This window comes from Oncorhynchus clarkii, chromosome 3 (assembly GCF_045791955.1).
Source record: "Oncorhynchus clarkii lewisi isolate Uvic-CL-2024 chromosome 3, UVic_Ocla_1.0, whole genome shotgun sequence".
Classification (NCBI taxonomy): Eukaryota; Metazoa; Chordata; class Actinopteri; order Salmoniformes; family Salmonidae; genus Oncorhynchus; species Oncorhynchus clarkii.
The window spans coordinates 9,094,814-9,111,338 of NC_092149.1; the positions used below are offsets into that span (position 1 = coordinate 9,094,814).

The window sequence follows — 16,525 nt, forward strand, 5'->3', positions numbered from 1 at the left end:
GGTTAGACTGAAAGACACTCTCCATCTGGTTCTCTTCTGGTTTCTCAACCCCTCCCTCCTTTTCTCTCTCTCCCTCCTCTCCCTCCTCTCTCTCTCTCTCTCTCTTCTCCTCTCCCCCCCTCTCTCTCTCTCTCTCTCTCTCTCTCTCTCTTTCCTTCTAAGGGACTGCTGGCTTATTTTAAGCAGGTTTTTCGGTCAGCACAAAACTTTGGGAAGGAAGATTGGCTGTCTGCAGTTAATGTGATTATTATTCCATGCTATTTTTTCAGCTCTTCTTCTTCTGCTTAATTGTGAAGCATGTAGAACTTTCTCGATTAACTTCCTCATCCATTTAAAATATTAATTCTGAGTGAATCAGAGAGAGAGAGAGAGAGAGAGCGAGACAACTTGAAGACGACACTGGCCACATATTCTTCCTTCCTTATCATTATTACCTAAATGAATTTGGTTTGTGCAGAATCCCTTTTAATGAGCTTTGCATTTTTTCATTCCAGTGAGAGAATTGATTTCCATTATGTCATTCCCCTCTCCTCTCGTCTCCTCTGTTCTCCCAATGTCCAGGCTGCATAAATATGTATACCAGGAAGTGGAGGAAGGCTCTGTAGAGGACAACTAAAGCTAATGAGGGCCAGTGGGAGACAATGGAGTGTCCCTCGGGTGGGGGACCTTGTGAATCCTTAGTGTCTAAAAGATGAACTTCAATGGGATATATTTGCTTCTTACTGCTCATCCTACTGGAAGTTGAGAAGAGGCAAATATATAAAATACAGTGCATTCAGAAAGCATTCAGACCTCTTGACTTTCAACATTTTGCTACGTTACAGCATTAAATAGTTGTTTTCCCCTCCTCAATCTACACACAATGCCCCATAATGACGAAGCAAAAACAGGTTTTTATAAAATTTATAAAAGATAAAAAAATGGAAATATCACATTTACATAAGTATTCAGACCTTTTACTCGGTATTTGTTGAAGCAACTCAAGTCTTCTTGGGTATGACGCTACAAGCTTGGCACAACTGTATTTGGGGAGTTTATCCCATTCTTCTCTGCAGATCCTCTCAAGCTCTGTCAGGTTAGGAAGGAGAGCGTTGCTGCACAGTTGTTTTTTTGGTCTCCCCAGAGATGTTTGATCAGGTTTAAGTCTGGGCTCTGGCTGGGCCACTCAAGGACATTCAGAGACACTGTGAAGCACGGTGATGAGGTGTGATGGTGTGGGGGTGCTTTGCTAGGACCAAAAGACTCCTCAACAGCTTCTACCTCCAAGCCATAAGACTGCTGAACAACTCCTAAAATCGCCACCGGACAATTTACATTGACCCCCCCTCCCTTTTGTACACTCACCGTTTGCTTGTTACCTATGCATAGTCACTTCCCCCCCACCTACATGTACAGATTACCTCAACTAGCTTGTACCCCCGCACACTGACTCAGTACCGGTGCCCCCTGTATATAGCCTCGTTACTGTTATACTTATTGTGTTACTTTTATTATTACTTTTTATTTTTGTCTACATCGTAAAAATGTTCTTCTTGAACTGCACTGTTGGTTAAGGGCTTGTAAGTGAGCATTTCACGGTAAAGTCTACACTTGTTGTATTCGGCGCATGTGACAAATACAATTGGATTTGATTTGAAGTGCTGCATCAGATGACCTGGCCTCTACAATCACCCGACCTCAACCCAATTGAGATGGTTTGGGATGAGTTGGACGCAGAGTGAAGGAAAACAGCCAACAAGTGTTCAGCATATGTGGGAACTCCTTCAAAACGGTTGGAAAAGCATTCCAGGTGAATCTGGTTGAGAGAATGCCAAGAGTGTGCAAATCTGTCATCAAGGCAAAGGGTGACTACTTTGAAGAATCTAAAATATATTTAGATTTGTTGAATACTTTTTTGGTTACTACATGATTCCATATGTGTTATTTCATAGTTTTGATGTCTTCACAATTATTCTACAATGTAGAAAATAGTAAAAATAAAGAAAAACCCTAGAATGAGTAGGTGTGTCCAAACTTTTGACTGGTACTGTAAATTGTGGGTTGGGTCAAAACGTTTACACAGATCAGACACGGACAGAGTAGGATTAGCTCAGTTTCAAAGGTGTTTATTAAAATAAAAGTCCAATAGAAAATAATAGGTCTCCCCCAAGAGACCCTCTCTGGAATACCGTCTACTGGGCTCCGGGTCTTCCTGTATCCTGTGGGGATCAAAAACTGAACTCCCTCCTGTTACCTCTGGTACCGTCCCCAACTATACGGGAGTCCTTTCCTTCCCCAGTCCCTCCCTTGTGTGCTGCCCTTCTGGCAACGTTATGCGACTTGTACAGGTGGTGAGCAATCAGCCCTTGATTTCTCACCAATCCCCAATCAGCCCCAATTAGTCCTGGCCGGAGAGCCCGTCGAGACCTGGCACGTCCAGCCCCCCCCCCCCCCCTTAGCTCTGTCGGGGAGGGGACTGTCATCAGTGCGACGTATGTCTCCCTTCTCGATAGGTCATCCGCGTTTCCATGCTTCGCCCCTGACCTGTGCACAACAGAAAAAGAGAAGAGTTGAAGGGACAAGAACCACCTGGTGACCCGATCGTTTGTGTCCTTTCTCCTGGCCGTCCAGACCAGGGAAGCATGGTCCATGACCAGGGTGAAGTGGGTACCTTACAGGTAATACTTGAGAGTGTCTAGTGCCCACTTCACCGCTAGACACTCTTTCTCAACAATAGAGTACTTTTTTTTCTCTAGGTATCAGCTTTCGGCTGATGTACATGATGGGGTGCTCCTCCACATCGGCACATGGAAATCGGGCGTTATGAGAATCGGATGGGAGACCAGCGCTTATTTCAGGTGGCTGAACGCCACTTCTGTCTCGTCCGTCCATTTCACTGTTTTCGGGAGGTGGGCCCTGGTTAGATCGGTGATGGGGGAAGCTATAGCCGCAAAGTTGGGGATAACCCCAGGCTGCCAATGGTACCTGCCAATATCCTTTGGTCAGGTCAAGGGTGCTGATGTACCGGGCCTTTCTCAATCGGTCGATGAGCTCGTCCACCCTCGGCATGGGGTAGGTGTCGAACAAGCTTATGTCGTTCACACCCCGGGGAATCATTACAGAAGCGCAGGCTACCGTCCGGTTTGGGCACCAACACAATGGGGCTGCACCATGCACTGTGAGACTCTTCAACGACCCCCATCCTCAGCATAGCCTCCACTTCCTTTTAAACGGCCTTCCTTAGGGGCTCCAGAATCCGATATGGCCTCTTTCGTACCGTTTCCCTGGTCCGGGTACGGATGTGGTGTTCAATGAGGGTCGTGCGGCCTGGCATTTCGGAGAACACCGCCGTGTTCCGATCGACGAGCTCCCTGAGCTCTTGCTTCTGGGCTGGGTCAAGGTCCTCATTGCTCGGGCCCACCACTGGTACCGTTGGCGTCCTGGGTCTCGACCATAACACGGCAAGGCTGTCCTCTCGTGCCACTTCTTCAACAGGTTCACGTGGTAAATCTGTTGGGGTTTCCGCCTCCACGGCTGCCGTACGCGGCAATTGACAGGTCCCAGCTTCTCGCTCACCTCGTATGGCCCGTGCCATGTTGCCAGGAACTTACTTTCGACCGTTGGGATTAAGACCAATACCCTGTCTCCCACCTGGAATTCTCGGGGCTGGACTCTCTGATTGTAGACCTGGGTTTGGGCGCATTGGGCCTTCTCCATATGTTCCCTCACGACTGGCCATATGGCTGTCATCCGCTCCCTCATCGTCTCCACGTGCTCTACCAAGGGGGTCAGTTGGGGTTCCCACACCTCCTTGGCGAGGTCCAGTAGGCCTCGCGGCCTCCTCCTGTAGAGGAGTTCGAAAGGGGAAAATCCAGTGTACTGGGGTACTTCTCGGATTGAGAACATTAGGTGGGGTAGTAGCTGGTCCCAGTTCTTCCCGTCCTTTTAATTGAACCGCTCAACGAGCCCATCCGTGTGCGGGTGGAAGATGGCGGTCCGGATCCGCTTGATCTGCAGGAGAGCACACAAATCTTTCATTAGGCGGAACATAAACTCAGTACCTTGGTCTGTCAGGATCCCGTTCGGGATGCCCACCCAGCTAAAGAGGTAGAACAGCTACCGGGCGATTCCCTTGGATACCGCCCGTAGGGGAATGGCCTCAGGATACCAGGTGTCATAGTCCACTATTACCAGGATGTACCGGTGTCCTCGTGCTGTTTTTACCAGGGGTCCCACTCTGTCCATGGCGATGCGTTCAAAGGGCACCCCGATGATCGGTAGGGGGACCAGTGAGTTTCGGAAGTGTGCCTTTGGGGCAGTCATTTGACACTCTGGGCAGCTGCGGCAGTAATCTTCCACGGCCCTCCTCATCCCGGGCCAGTGGAACCGTGCGGCGATCCGTTCCCGGGTCTTCTCCATTCCCAGGTGCGCCCCCAACAGGTGGGTGTGGGCTAGCTGAAGAACAGTTCCCACGTACCGTCGGGGCAGCAACAAAACCTCTCAAAGTTCCCCCTGTTGGCGCGACACCTGATACAAAAGGTTATTCTTGATTTGGAAATGGGGGTATCGCCAGTCACTCACCCCCGGAAGTAGCTGTCCATCCACCGCTATCACTTGGGCTGCGGCGGCTTTCAAGTTAGGATCCTCCCACTGGGCCGTCCCGAATTGTCCCCTCAGTTGGCCCCCAGGGGGTGTCTCGACTGGCCCCTCGAAATCGAGGAGGGGGAGGCTGGGCTCTTCCTCCTGTGGGTTGGGTTCCGGCACCCACTCCGACTCCGGACCCGTAGATATAGGTTGATCAACCGTTTGCTCCCGGGCCGCACAGGCGATGGGTCGTCCTCGCTCTCGTCTTCGGCCGGCTCGTACCTTCTTCCTCAGCTCATGCCCCCACAGGGCCGCAAACAGTGGACAATCTTGTCCCAGTAGGAGAGGTACCGGCAACTCTGTTATTGCACCCACCATCATCTGGCAGTTCCCTTGTGGCGTCACGATGTTGGCTCAAACGGTTAGATACCGCTTTGTGTCCCCGTGAACACAGGAAATGGACATCACCCTGCCACATTCAGTATCCTGGTACAGCAGGCTCGTGGTTACGAGGGTAACCATATTTCCGGAGTCCTCTCGAGCCGGGCAATTCCAGGCAGTGTGCCCCCGGGCGCCACACTCAAAACACCTTCTTTGGTATCCGTCTACCTGGGGTCGTCGGTGAGACAGACAGACAGACAGACAGACAGACAGACAGACAGACAGACAGACAGACAGACAGACAGACAGACAGACAGACAGACAGACAGACAGACAGACAGACAGACAGACAGACAGACAGACAGACACACACACACACACAACCTCCCCTTCACCGGCCTGTTCTAAAAGAGATTATGGATACAGGTAGGGTTGCTCGATATGGGACAAAAATAAAATTGCGATTTTCTTACCAAATATTGCGATTGCGATTTGACATGCGATATACACCAAAACCCCTGAGTGAACTGTTAGAATCATAGAAATAGAATGATTTATATTAACTTCTTTGGGATAGGGGGTAGCATTTTCACTTTTGGATGAATAGCGTGCCCAGAGTGAACTGCCTCCTACTCAGATGCTAATATATGCATAGTATTATTAGCATTGGATAGAAAACACTCTGAAGTTTCTAAAACTGTTTGAATGATGTTTGTGAGTATAACAGAACTCATATGGCAGGCAAAAACCTGAGAAAAAATCCAAACAGGAAGTGGGAAATCTGAGGTTTGTAGTTTTTGAACTCAGCCTTATCGAATACACAGTGGGATGTGGGTCAAGACGCACTTCTTAAGGCTTCCACTAGATGTCAACCATCTTTAGAAACTTGAATGAGGCTTCTACTGTTAAATGGGACCGGATGAGAGCTCTTTGAGTCAGTGGTCTGGCAGAGTGTCATAGCCTTATGACGCACGGTCACGAGAGTTAGCTCTCGTTCCATGGATTTTCTACAGACAATGGAATTCTCCGGTTGGAACATTATTGAACTTTTATGATAAAAACATCCTAAAAATTGATTCTATACTTAGTTTGACAAGTTTCTTCGACCTGTAATATAACTTTTTGGACGTTTTGTCCGACTGGACCAGATCGCGCTTTTGGATTTGTTTACCAAACGACCTAACAAAATAAGCTATTGGACATAAATGGACATAAATGATGGACATTATCGAACAAAACAATAATTTATTGTGGAACTGTGATTCCTGGGAGTGCATTCTGATGAAGATCATCAAAAGGTAAGTGAATATTTATAATGCTATTTATGAATAATGTTGACTACCCAACATGGCGGATATTGCTCTGGCTGGTTTGGGCTCTGAGCGCCGTTCTCAGATTATGCTTTTTACGTAAAAAAAAATGAAATCTGACACAGCGGTTGCATTAAGGAGAAGTGTATCTAAAGTTCCATGCATAACACTATAATTTTCATCAACATTTATAATGAGTATTTCTGTGAATTCATGTGGCTCTCTGCACAATCACCGCATGTTTTAGAACTACTGAACGTAATGCACCAATGTGAAATTAGATTTTTTTGGTATAAATATCCACTTTATCGAACAAAACATACATGTATTGTGTAACATGAAGTCCTATGAGTGACATCTGATGAAGATCATCAAAGGTTAGTGATTCATTTTATTTCTATTTGTGCTTTTTGTGACTCCTCTCTTTGGCTGGAAAAATGGCTGGGTTTTTCTGTGGCTTGGTGGTGACCGAACATAATTGTTTGTGGAGCTTTAGCTGTAAAGCATTTTTGAAATCAGACACTGTGGCTGGATTAACGAGAATGTTATCTTTAAAATGGTGCTTAATACTTGTATGTTTGAGAAATATGATTTATGAGATTTCTGTTAATTTGTATTTGGCACCCTGCAATTTCATTGGCTGTTGGCGAGGGGTTCCACTAGCGGAACGGGGTAACAGAGCAGCATGCAAACATAGAACGACTCTAACAGGAAGGAGGAGGAGCTGTGCAAACATAGAACAACTCTAAACAGGAAGGAGGAGGAGCTGTGCAAACATAGAACGACTCTAAACAGGAAGGAGGAGGAGCTGTGCTGCTTGAGTGACAGGGGGCGGGGCTTGGTATGTGTGGGAAGCAGCCCCAAGAGAAAGGGAGAGAGACGACAAACAGAGTAAACGATGAAAACAGACGTTACACGGCGGCTGAGTGGCGCTTCAAGGTATTGCATGCAATATGGATCTCTTGCGACATGGATATTGCACATGATTCCGATGTGAAGTGTAGTAATTGTGCAGCCCTACATACTGTACGTTTAGCATACCTGGAGTGCAATGCGCACTACTCTGGATGTGCTGGTCAGTACATTGTGCAGAGTGTCCAGTAGAGACAACAGGAGATCATGGCTACTCTTTCTCCCAGGCCTCTCCTCTCTCTCCACGTACAGAACGGCTGCCTCGCTGAAGACACTGCAGACCACCTCCACCAGACCTGAGTAAAACACAACACACACAGCATGAAGGATGATTTGATTTGATTTGATTTGATTTGATTTTTGATGAAGGATGACCAGACCTGAGAAAAACACAACACACACAGCATGAAGGAGGACCAGACCTGAGTAAAACACAACACACACAGCATGTAGAATGACCAGACCTGAGAAAAACACACACAGCATGAAGGATGACCAGACCTGAGAAAAACACAACACACACAGCATGAAGAATGACCAGACCTGAGTAAAACACAACACACACAGCATGAAGGATGACCAGACCTGAGTAAAACACAACACACACAGCATGAAGAATGACCAGACCTGAGAAAAACACAACACACACAGCATGAAGGATGACCAGACCTGAGAAAAACACAACACACACAGCATGAAGGAGGACCAGACCTGAGTAAAACACAACACACACAGCATGAAGGATGACCAGACCTGAGTAAAACACAACACACACAGCATGAAGAATGACCAGACCTGAGTAAAACACAACACACACAGCATGAAGAATGACCAGACCTGAGAAAAACACACACAGCATGAAGGATGACCAGACCTGAGAAAAACACACACAGCATGAAGAATGACCAGACCTGAGTAAAACACAACACACACAGCATGAAGAATGACCAGACCTGAGAAAAACACACACAGCATGAAGGATGACCAGACCTGAATATAACACAACACACACAGCATGAAGGATGACCAGACCTGAGTAAAACACAACACACACAGCATGAAGGATAACCAGACCTGAATATAACACAACACACACAGCATGAAGAATGACCAGACCTGAGTAAAACACAACACACACAGCATGAAGGATGACCAGACCTGAATATAACACAACACACACAGCATGAAGGATGACCAGACCTGAGTAAAACACAACACACACAGCATGAAGGATAACCAGACCTGAATATAACACAACACACACAGCATGAAGAATGACCAGACCTGAGTAAAACACAACACACACAGCATGAAGGAGGACCAGACCTGAGTAAAACACAACACAGCATGAAGGATGACCAGACCTGAGTAAAACACAACACACACAAGATGAAGAGGATCAAACAAAGGTAGTGTCCCAAATAGCATCATATTCCCTATATAGTGCACAACTTTTGACCAGAGCCCTATGGGAATAGGGTACCATTTGGAACACAATAAAGAGGCTTTAGCTGGTCCCAGAGGACATAAACAAAGAACCAATGGCTCCACCACACAGAGTTTTAAAGAACAAGCTGGTGTTTTACAAGGCCTCAATACAACTCACTCTACTTAAAATGAAGTTGCACTTCTCTTCCATTGATGAAGTACATGAACCAGTTTCAGGCCTTGAGAGAAGGCCCTTTATGATACATCACAGAGAGTAGCTCTCTCTGACTGATGGGCTACTTCCTCCAGTATGATCTATACAGGACATTAGATCATATATAAACCGCAAGATGCTGCCATTGGTAGCAATATTATGATAGAAAATAGACTAATAATGACAGAAAAACGTAAATGCGAACTGGGTGCTTTTTGCACATGGATGCCCCTCTAGACAGTCTGTATGATACAGTTATATCACTGAGTTACAAATCATACTTCTCCTCCATCCCAATTACAACAGAAAGATATCATCTCTTTCCACTGACACAAAACCTTTGCCTTCTCCTGTCTAGTGCTTTGTTTGCCATGCCTTGTTGAAATATTAAGAGCGTATGAATAATCTGCTTCGTCTTTAAAGACAGAATAACCTTTTCAGACAGTTTCTCAAGAGCGCTCTTCTCTGTCTGACCGGTCACCCCGGATCAGGGCAGGTAGTTGAACCCTGTGCTGCCATCTGAGAGCAACGCTCTCTCCACAATAAACACCTGAGTCTTCAGTGGAACCATCCAGCTTTGAATAGATAGGTACATCTACCAAGAGAGAATGACAGTGATAATATGATACATCATTATCTGTCATCTGGAATACAATGAGCAGCAGATTTCACCTTGACAAAAATTACCTGACAAAAATAAACCATGCAGTCAAAAAAACTCACAGTTTTACATAAAAAATGTGAAGGACGGTACAAAAATCCTCAGAAAAGAACTAGGCTTAAATATATTCAGAATAGATTTGCCTCAGAAAAATGAACTCAATGTTGGGCAGATATTGTCTGATTGCTCAACAAACTGGCTACGGCAGGATGGCTGCATTAGTGCTGCTTCAGAGGAAATGATGAAAGGAGTAGAGAGAGAGAGGGAGAGAGAGTGAAATAGAGAGAGAGAAGGGGGAGAGTGAAATAGAGAGAGAGGAGGAGAGTGAGCGAGAGGAGACAGAGAAAGGCATACAGACGGACAGAGGGCCAGTGAGAGTGGCGTCCATATTCAATGTACTGTGGAGAACCAATCTGATGAATAATATCCTGATGATGAATAATAATACAAAACAGTCTTCAACAGCACTCCTCTCCCTATAGGAAGACTCTTCTTTAATAAGAGTGGTTTTTGGTTTTGTATGTTTGTTTTTTACCCCTTTTTCTCCCCAATTATGCGATATCAAATTGGTAGTTACAGTCTTGTCCCATCGCTACAACTCCCAGACTCGGGAGAGGCGAAGGTCGAGAGCCATGCGTCCTCCGAAACACGACCCGTCAAGCCGCACTGCTTCTTGACACAATGCCTGCTTAACCCGGAAGCCACCGCACCAATGTGTCGGAGGAAACACCGTACACCTGGCGACCGTGTCAGCGTGCGGATATTTGTATTTCTCCTCTGTCCTAGTAACAGGTGGCAATCATCAGTCATATCAATCTGAAGACACACCTCCTCCTGTTTCCCTTACCCAATCACATCCCTTGGAGTCAGTTGTTTTCCCAGTCTCTCTCTCTCTTCTCTCTCTCTCTCTCTCTCTCTCTCTCTCTCTCTCTCTCTCTCTCTCTCTCTCTCTCTCTCTCTCTCTCTCTCTCTCTCTCTCTCTCTCTCTCTCTCTCTCTCTCTCTCTCTCTCTCTCTCTCTCTCTCTCTCTCTCTCTCTCTCTCTCTCTCTCTCTCTCTCTCTCTCTCTCTCTCTCTCTCTCTCTCTCTCTCTCTCTCTCTACCCCAGTTAGAACTGGGTGGACCACCCTCTGTATTTTATTGGTTAGTTAGCTAGCAGTTCTTTACCCAGTAAGACTGGCTTAGGGGTTTTGGGATATTTATTATTTCTTTCCTTGGGTCCAGCTCAGCCCCTTTTCCCCACACCCCATTACCGTGTGTTTGACAATAAACCTAAAGTGTTAGATGGTAGGTGGATTGTGGATTTCTGTTAGTTCTCACTGTTCCTTTTCACTGTTGTGATTTGCATGAGATATGTTAGGGTCTCATTTCCCCCCCCCTAGACTGCTGGGAAAAGGGGGTTCATAACAGTGCACTCCACCTGGCCCGCCACAGGAGTCGCTAGACAGCGATGGGACAAGGACATCCCGGCCGGCCAAACCCTCCCCTAACCTGGACGACGCTGGGCCAATTGTGCGCCGCCTCATCGGTCTCCCGGTCGCAGCCGCCTGAGACACAGCCTGGGATCAAATCCGAGTCTGTAGTGACGCCGCTAGCACTGCGATGCAGTGCCTTAGACCGCTGAGCCACTCGGGAGGCCCTTAAGAGTGTCTTTTACCTGGAAATGGGAGTGGTTATAACCATGCTAATGAGAGTACCTGACAACAACCCTTCTGTCTGCCTACCTGTCCATCGGTTTGTTTGTTTGTCTTCCTGTCTTCCTGTCTGTCTGTCCGTATATCTATCTGCCTGCCTGCTGAGAAACACACAAAGGCCATACTAGAGAATGAAGGGCTCGCTGGAAAAGGTCTGTGTGTGGGTAGAGTACACGTGTGTGTGTGTGTGTGTGGCTATATTCAAGCCTCTCCATGAATGACAAGGTTCTTCTGGAAGTGTTGTGTTTTGACTGTGTGGTGACCTGAGGCAGCAAGACTGTTTATCTGTGTTTACCACTCCAGGCTTTTTGGAAGGAGACATTTGTCAGTGTTTCTATTTTTCTTTCTCTCTCTCTCTCTCTCTCTCTCTCTCTCTCTCACTCTGCATTTCTGAAGATAACTCATGAATATCTCCACAATGCCTTGCATTATGCCACAGACAATATAATTACTGTGGTGAATGGCCTAAACACCAGGCAGAAAAGCAGACAGGCGGGACATTGTCCTTTACAGTTCAGGGAAGCTATCCAGATCTCAACAGAAAGCTTCAGTTGCCATAGTGAAACGTAATAGGATGAATGGCTCTCGACAATTAAATGACTGTAGGTCTGAATAAACCCCTCAGAGAAACAGATACTTGACTGTAGGTCTGAATAAACCCCTCAGAGAAACAGATACTTGACTGTAGGTCTGAATAAACCCCTCAGAGAAACAGATACTTGACTGTAGGTCTGAATAAACCCCTCAGAGAAACAGATACTTGACTGTAGGTCTGAATAAACCCCTCAGAGAAACAGATACTTGGCTGTAGGTCTGAATAAACCCCTCAGAGAAACAGATACTTGACTGTAGGTCTGAATAAACCCCTCAGAGAAACAGATACTTGACTGTAGGTCTGAATAAACCCCTCAGAGAAACAGATACTTGACTGTAGGTCTGAATAAACCCCTCAGAGAAACAGATACTTGACTGTAGGTCTGAATAAACCCCTCAGAGAAACAGATACTTGACTGTAGGTCTGAATAAACCCCTCAGAGAAACAGATACTTGACTGTAGGTCTGAATAAACCCCTCAGAGAAACAGATACTTGACTGTAGGTCTGAATAAACCCCTCAGAGAAACAGATACTTGACTGTAGGTCTGAATAAACCCCTCAGAGAAACAGATACTTGACTGTAGGTCTGAATAAACCCCTCAGAGAAACAGATACTTGACTGTAGGTCTGAATAAACCCCTCAGAGAAACAGATACTTTGTGCACTGTATACAATATACACAGAGTATAAAACATTAGGAACATCTTCCTAATATTGAGTTGCACCCTCTTTTGCACTCTGAACAGCCTCAGTTCATCGGGGCATGGACTCTACAAGATGTTAAAAGCGTTCCACAGGGATGCTGGCCCATGTTGACTCCAATGCTTCCCACAGTTGTCAAGTTGGCTGGATGTCCTTTGGGTGGTGGACCATTCTTGATACACATGGGAAACTGTTGAGCATGAAAAACCCAGCAGCTTTGCAGTTCTTTACAAACTCAAACCGGTGCGCCTGGCAACTACTACCATACTCCATTCAAAAGGCACTTAAATATTTTGTCTTGCCCATTCACCCTCTGAATGGCACACATACACAATCTATGTATCAATCCTTCTTTAACCCATCTCCTCCCCTTCATCTACACTGATTGAAATGGATTTAACAAGTGGCATCAATAAGGGATCATAGCTTTCACCTGGATTCACCTGGTCAGTCTGTGTCATGGAAAGACACTAAGTGTACTAAAACACAACAAGCAGACTGGCTGTTGTGCTGCTACTCTACTTCCTTGTGCATGGCTCCGCACGGCACTACACAGCACTCCCAGGGGTCCCTTATCTCCACACTGGCCAATTAGAAAACTCATCTCATCCACTCACTGGCTGTCTCTCTCTCTCTCACACACACACACAACCGGCCCTGCCACGTTCGTCCACTCTCCCTCAGTCTCTCGGTCTCTCGGTCTCTCTCTCTCTCTCTTAAAAGAAGCCAATTATACCAGTTTTCCCCTGCCTGCGTTTTCGTGAGCCTGATCTGGAGTGGGCCACTAGCACAGCCAGAGACGGAGACAGAGAGAGGGAAGCTGCTAGAGATAGCTCTAATTACCAGGGTTATATTTAGTGCTGGGTCAACACATTCCTCAGAAAAGGACCTGATTGGTGCATAATGATGCTGACTTCATAAAGTCACTCGCAAGTGACCCTCCTGTAATGAGAAGGGTAAAGGAGGAAAGAGAGGAAGTCGCCCCCTATTTTGAAGGACGAACGTCGAGCCCCGGAGTGGAAGTGGTATTCCTATTGGTTGACAGGGGGAGGTGGGGGGCGGGGAGCGGGGCTTTTGTTGACAGACTGAGGGGTTTCCTCTTTCCTGTTCTGCTAGGTAGCAATTACAGCCAGGGACCTGAAAGCTTTCTGACACTCACACCTATAATTCACAGGGCCCCAGCCCTGCGCTCCAGCATGATGCAACATGCAGACAAAATACAGTTACTGACACAAACAGAGGTACGAACCGTTTGACATACCTGCAAAACGCCACCACACCACAAGGTAGACTCTCCCGTAGCTAACAGCTAACCCATTTCCATAGCATTCTGAATACATTCTCCACTGAGCAGGTGCTACATGTTGTGCTGCTCCACAGTAATATAATGAGTAACCATTCAACATTGTCACTATGCAGCAGAAGCATTCAGTCAGTATAAGTGGAGCCAAAACAAAGATTCATTCTGCACTGATAATCCTCTCACTCACCTAATACATTAACATCTCACACACTGCCATCTTCCTCTAATTTACTGTACCAATGTATAGCAACGTGTGTTTATTGAATAATCTCCTTATCCATGATTAAGTAGAGGATGAAGTATCCATGATTAAGTAGCATCATCTGTTAGCAGCATCTCTCTGCCAGTCTACACTCGGCTCCATCATATCGGCACATGGCCTCTCCTATGCAGATGACACTCAACTACTCTTCTCCTTCCCCCCCTTCTGACACCCAGGTGGCGGCACGCATCTCTACATGCCTGGCAGACATCTCAGCTTGGATGTCAGCCCAACACCTCAAGCTTAACCTTGACAAGACTGTGCTGCTCGTCCTCCCGGGGAAGGCCTGCCCGCTCCAATACCTCTGCATCACGGTTAACATCTCCACGGTGTCACCCTCCCAGAGTGCAAAGAACCTTGGAGTTGACCCTGGAAAACACCCCGTTGTTTTCTGCTAACATTAAAGCAGTGACTTGTGAGGGGGCGCTGGTGAGCAGCAACATGTGAAGACACATTTTCTTGGTGCTCCTGTCCAGGGCTGTAAGAGGTGCATCACTGGCTGCAGCGAAGTCAGGCGCAGGAGATCAGACATAGGTAACAACCGGAGCACTTTATTTAGGCAAAACAAACTGCACCCAGAAACAACAAAATACGGGTTAAAATAACCCGCCGCAAACCAGTTAGAAATGCACAAACACTTTACAACAAACAATTCCACACACAGACATGGGGGGAACAGAGGGTTATATACACGTCATGTAATGAGGGAATGTAAACCAGGTGTGTGGGAAAACAAGACAAAACAAATGGAAAATGAAAGGTGGATCAGCGATGGCTAGAAGACCGGTGACGTCGACCCGCCGAACGAACAAGGAGAGGAACCGACTTCGGCGGAAGTCGTGACAAGGGCGAACATTTTACTATTAATATTTCACGAACACCTCCCCTACCGTGTTAATTTAGTAACATTTTATTAGGAGTCAAACCCAATTTTCTTCTTGAAATTTTTGTCCATTTCATTGTGAAATGTCGAAACAACAACGGCCACGTGTCACAAAAGAGCAGGCCTCTACTAAAGCATCGGGCTCAGCGGACACTGACACGGACTCTGACCCCCACAGAGTATGACAACAGCACACTAAAGGCTTATTGGAGCCATCTCAACTCATTCTAGATGTGGACAACAGATATGCCTCTTCTCCGACTCCTGAACTCTACAAAGAGAGACTGCTACACCAAATTGGAATTTAACAAGCTTTCCACTAGACAAATGGAGCAGCTTCTGTTTAAGTCGAGGCAGACATTTTATGAACAAGGAGAGAAAGCTGGCAATTTGTTATCTCACCAGCTTCAACAATCCGCTGCTAGCAGCACCAAACCTGAAATCTGTGTTGCAGCTGATTTAACTTCCCAAAGAAATCAACAATCAATTTAAGCAACTCTACTCTGCTCTTTACTCGTCAGAGGCTCGTCCTGACACATCTGGTATACATGCATTTCTAGACACTCTGGACACCCCCTGCCTCAATTCTGATGAACAAACTAACATGGGATGCCTAAATAAGTGATGAGGAAGCTACTCTGGCAATCCAGTCCATGCAGAGCGGTAAAGCTCCTGGGCCTGATGGCTTCCCTATTGAATTTTATAAACCAGTCCCCTCAAAACTGTCCCCTATCCTCAGCTCAATGACATCCTTTCTAATCAGAAACTGCCCCAGACACTTACCCAGGCGACTATTTTGGTTTTGCTTAAAAAGGACAAGAATCCCCTAGACTGTGGCTCATACCACCCTATAAGCCTCTTGTGCTGTGATTATAAAATTCTCACTAAGGTCCTCTTGTGCCGTTTAGAGACAATGACTCGGCCCAAACCGGATTTATCTCAGGTAGACAATCTTTCTATATTATGAGCCAGCTATTTAACGTTCTCTATTCTGTCCACTCAACTCAACAGCCAGAGGTCGTCATCTCTCCTGATGATGAGAAGGCTTTCAACCAGGTTGAGAGGGAATATCAATTTACAGTACAGAGAGATTTGGGTTTGGCCCGTCATTCCTTTCCTGGATTAAGATTCCCAGTGGCTTCTGTTCGCACCAACACTGTTACCTCCAGCTACTTCCTCTCCACAGGGGGGCCAGGCAGGGTTGTTGTTTATCCCCTTTCCTATTTGATATGGCTAGTGAGCCTCTTGCTATCGGCCTGCGTGCGGAGGAGAGGATTAAGGGAATATTAAGGGGAACATAACTCACAAGGTGTCCTTAAATGCAGACAATCTTCTTCTATACATCTATAACCCTGTGGAGTCTATACCCCATCTCTTGGACATGCTACAAGGTTTTGGACATTATCTGGTTAAAAGTTAAAGCGAACAAGTCTGCTCTTCCCCAATAATCAGTTAGCAGAAGGTATTGGGTATGACAATTTCCCATTTAAGGTGGAGCATCAGGTCTTTACGTATTTGGGATTAAAGGTCACACACTCATTTAAGGCTCTGTTGAAACAACTTCAAAACAGTCCTGGAGCGCACTAAGCAGGATTTCATAAGGTGGTCGTCTCTTCC

General features: G+C 46.3%; 1 protein-coding gene across 1 annotated transcript in view; it reads right to left on the reverse strand.

Annotated features, from left to right (window-relative positions):
• LOC139387471 (serine/threonine-protein kinase ULK4-like) overlaps positions 1–16,525 on the reverse strand; it is a 141,030-nt gene that overhangs the window by 15,878 nt on the left and 108,627 nt on the right. The window contains exon 32 of the mRNA XM_071133706.1: positions 7,296–7,462. Within this exon, the coding sequence (XP_070989807.1) occupies positions 7,296–7,462 (167 nt within the window). The remainder of the gene's footprint in view (positions 1–7,295; positions 7,463–16,525) is intronic.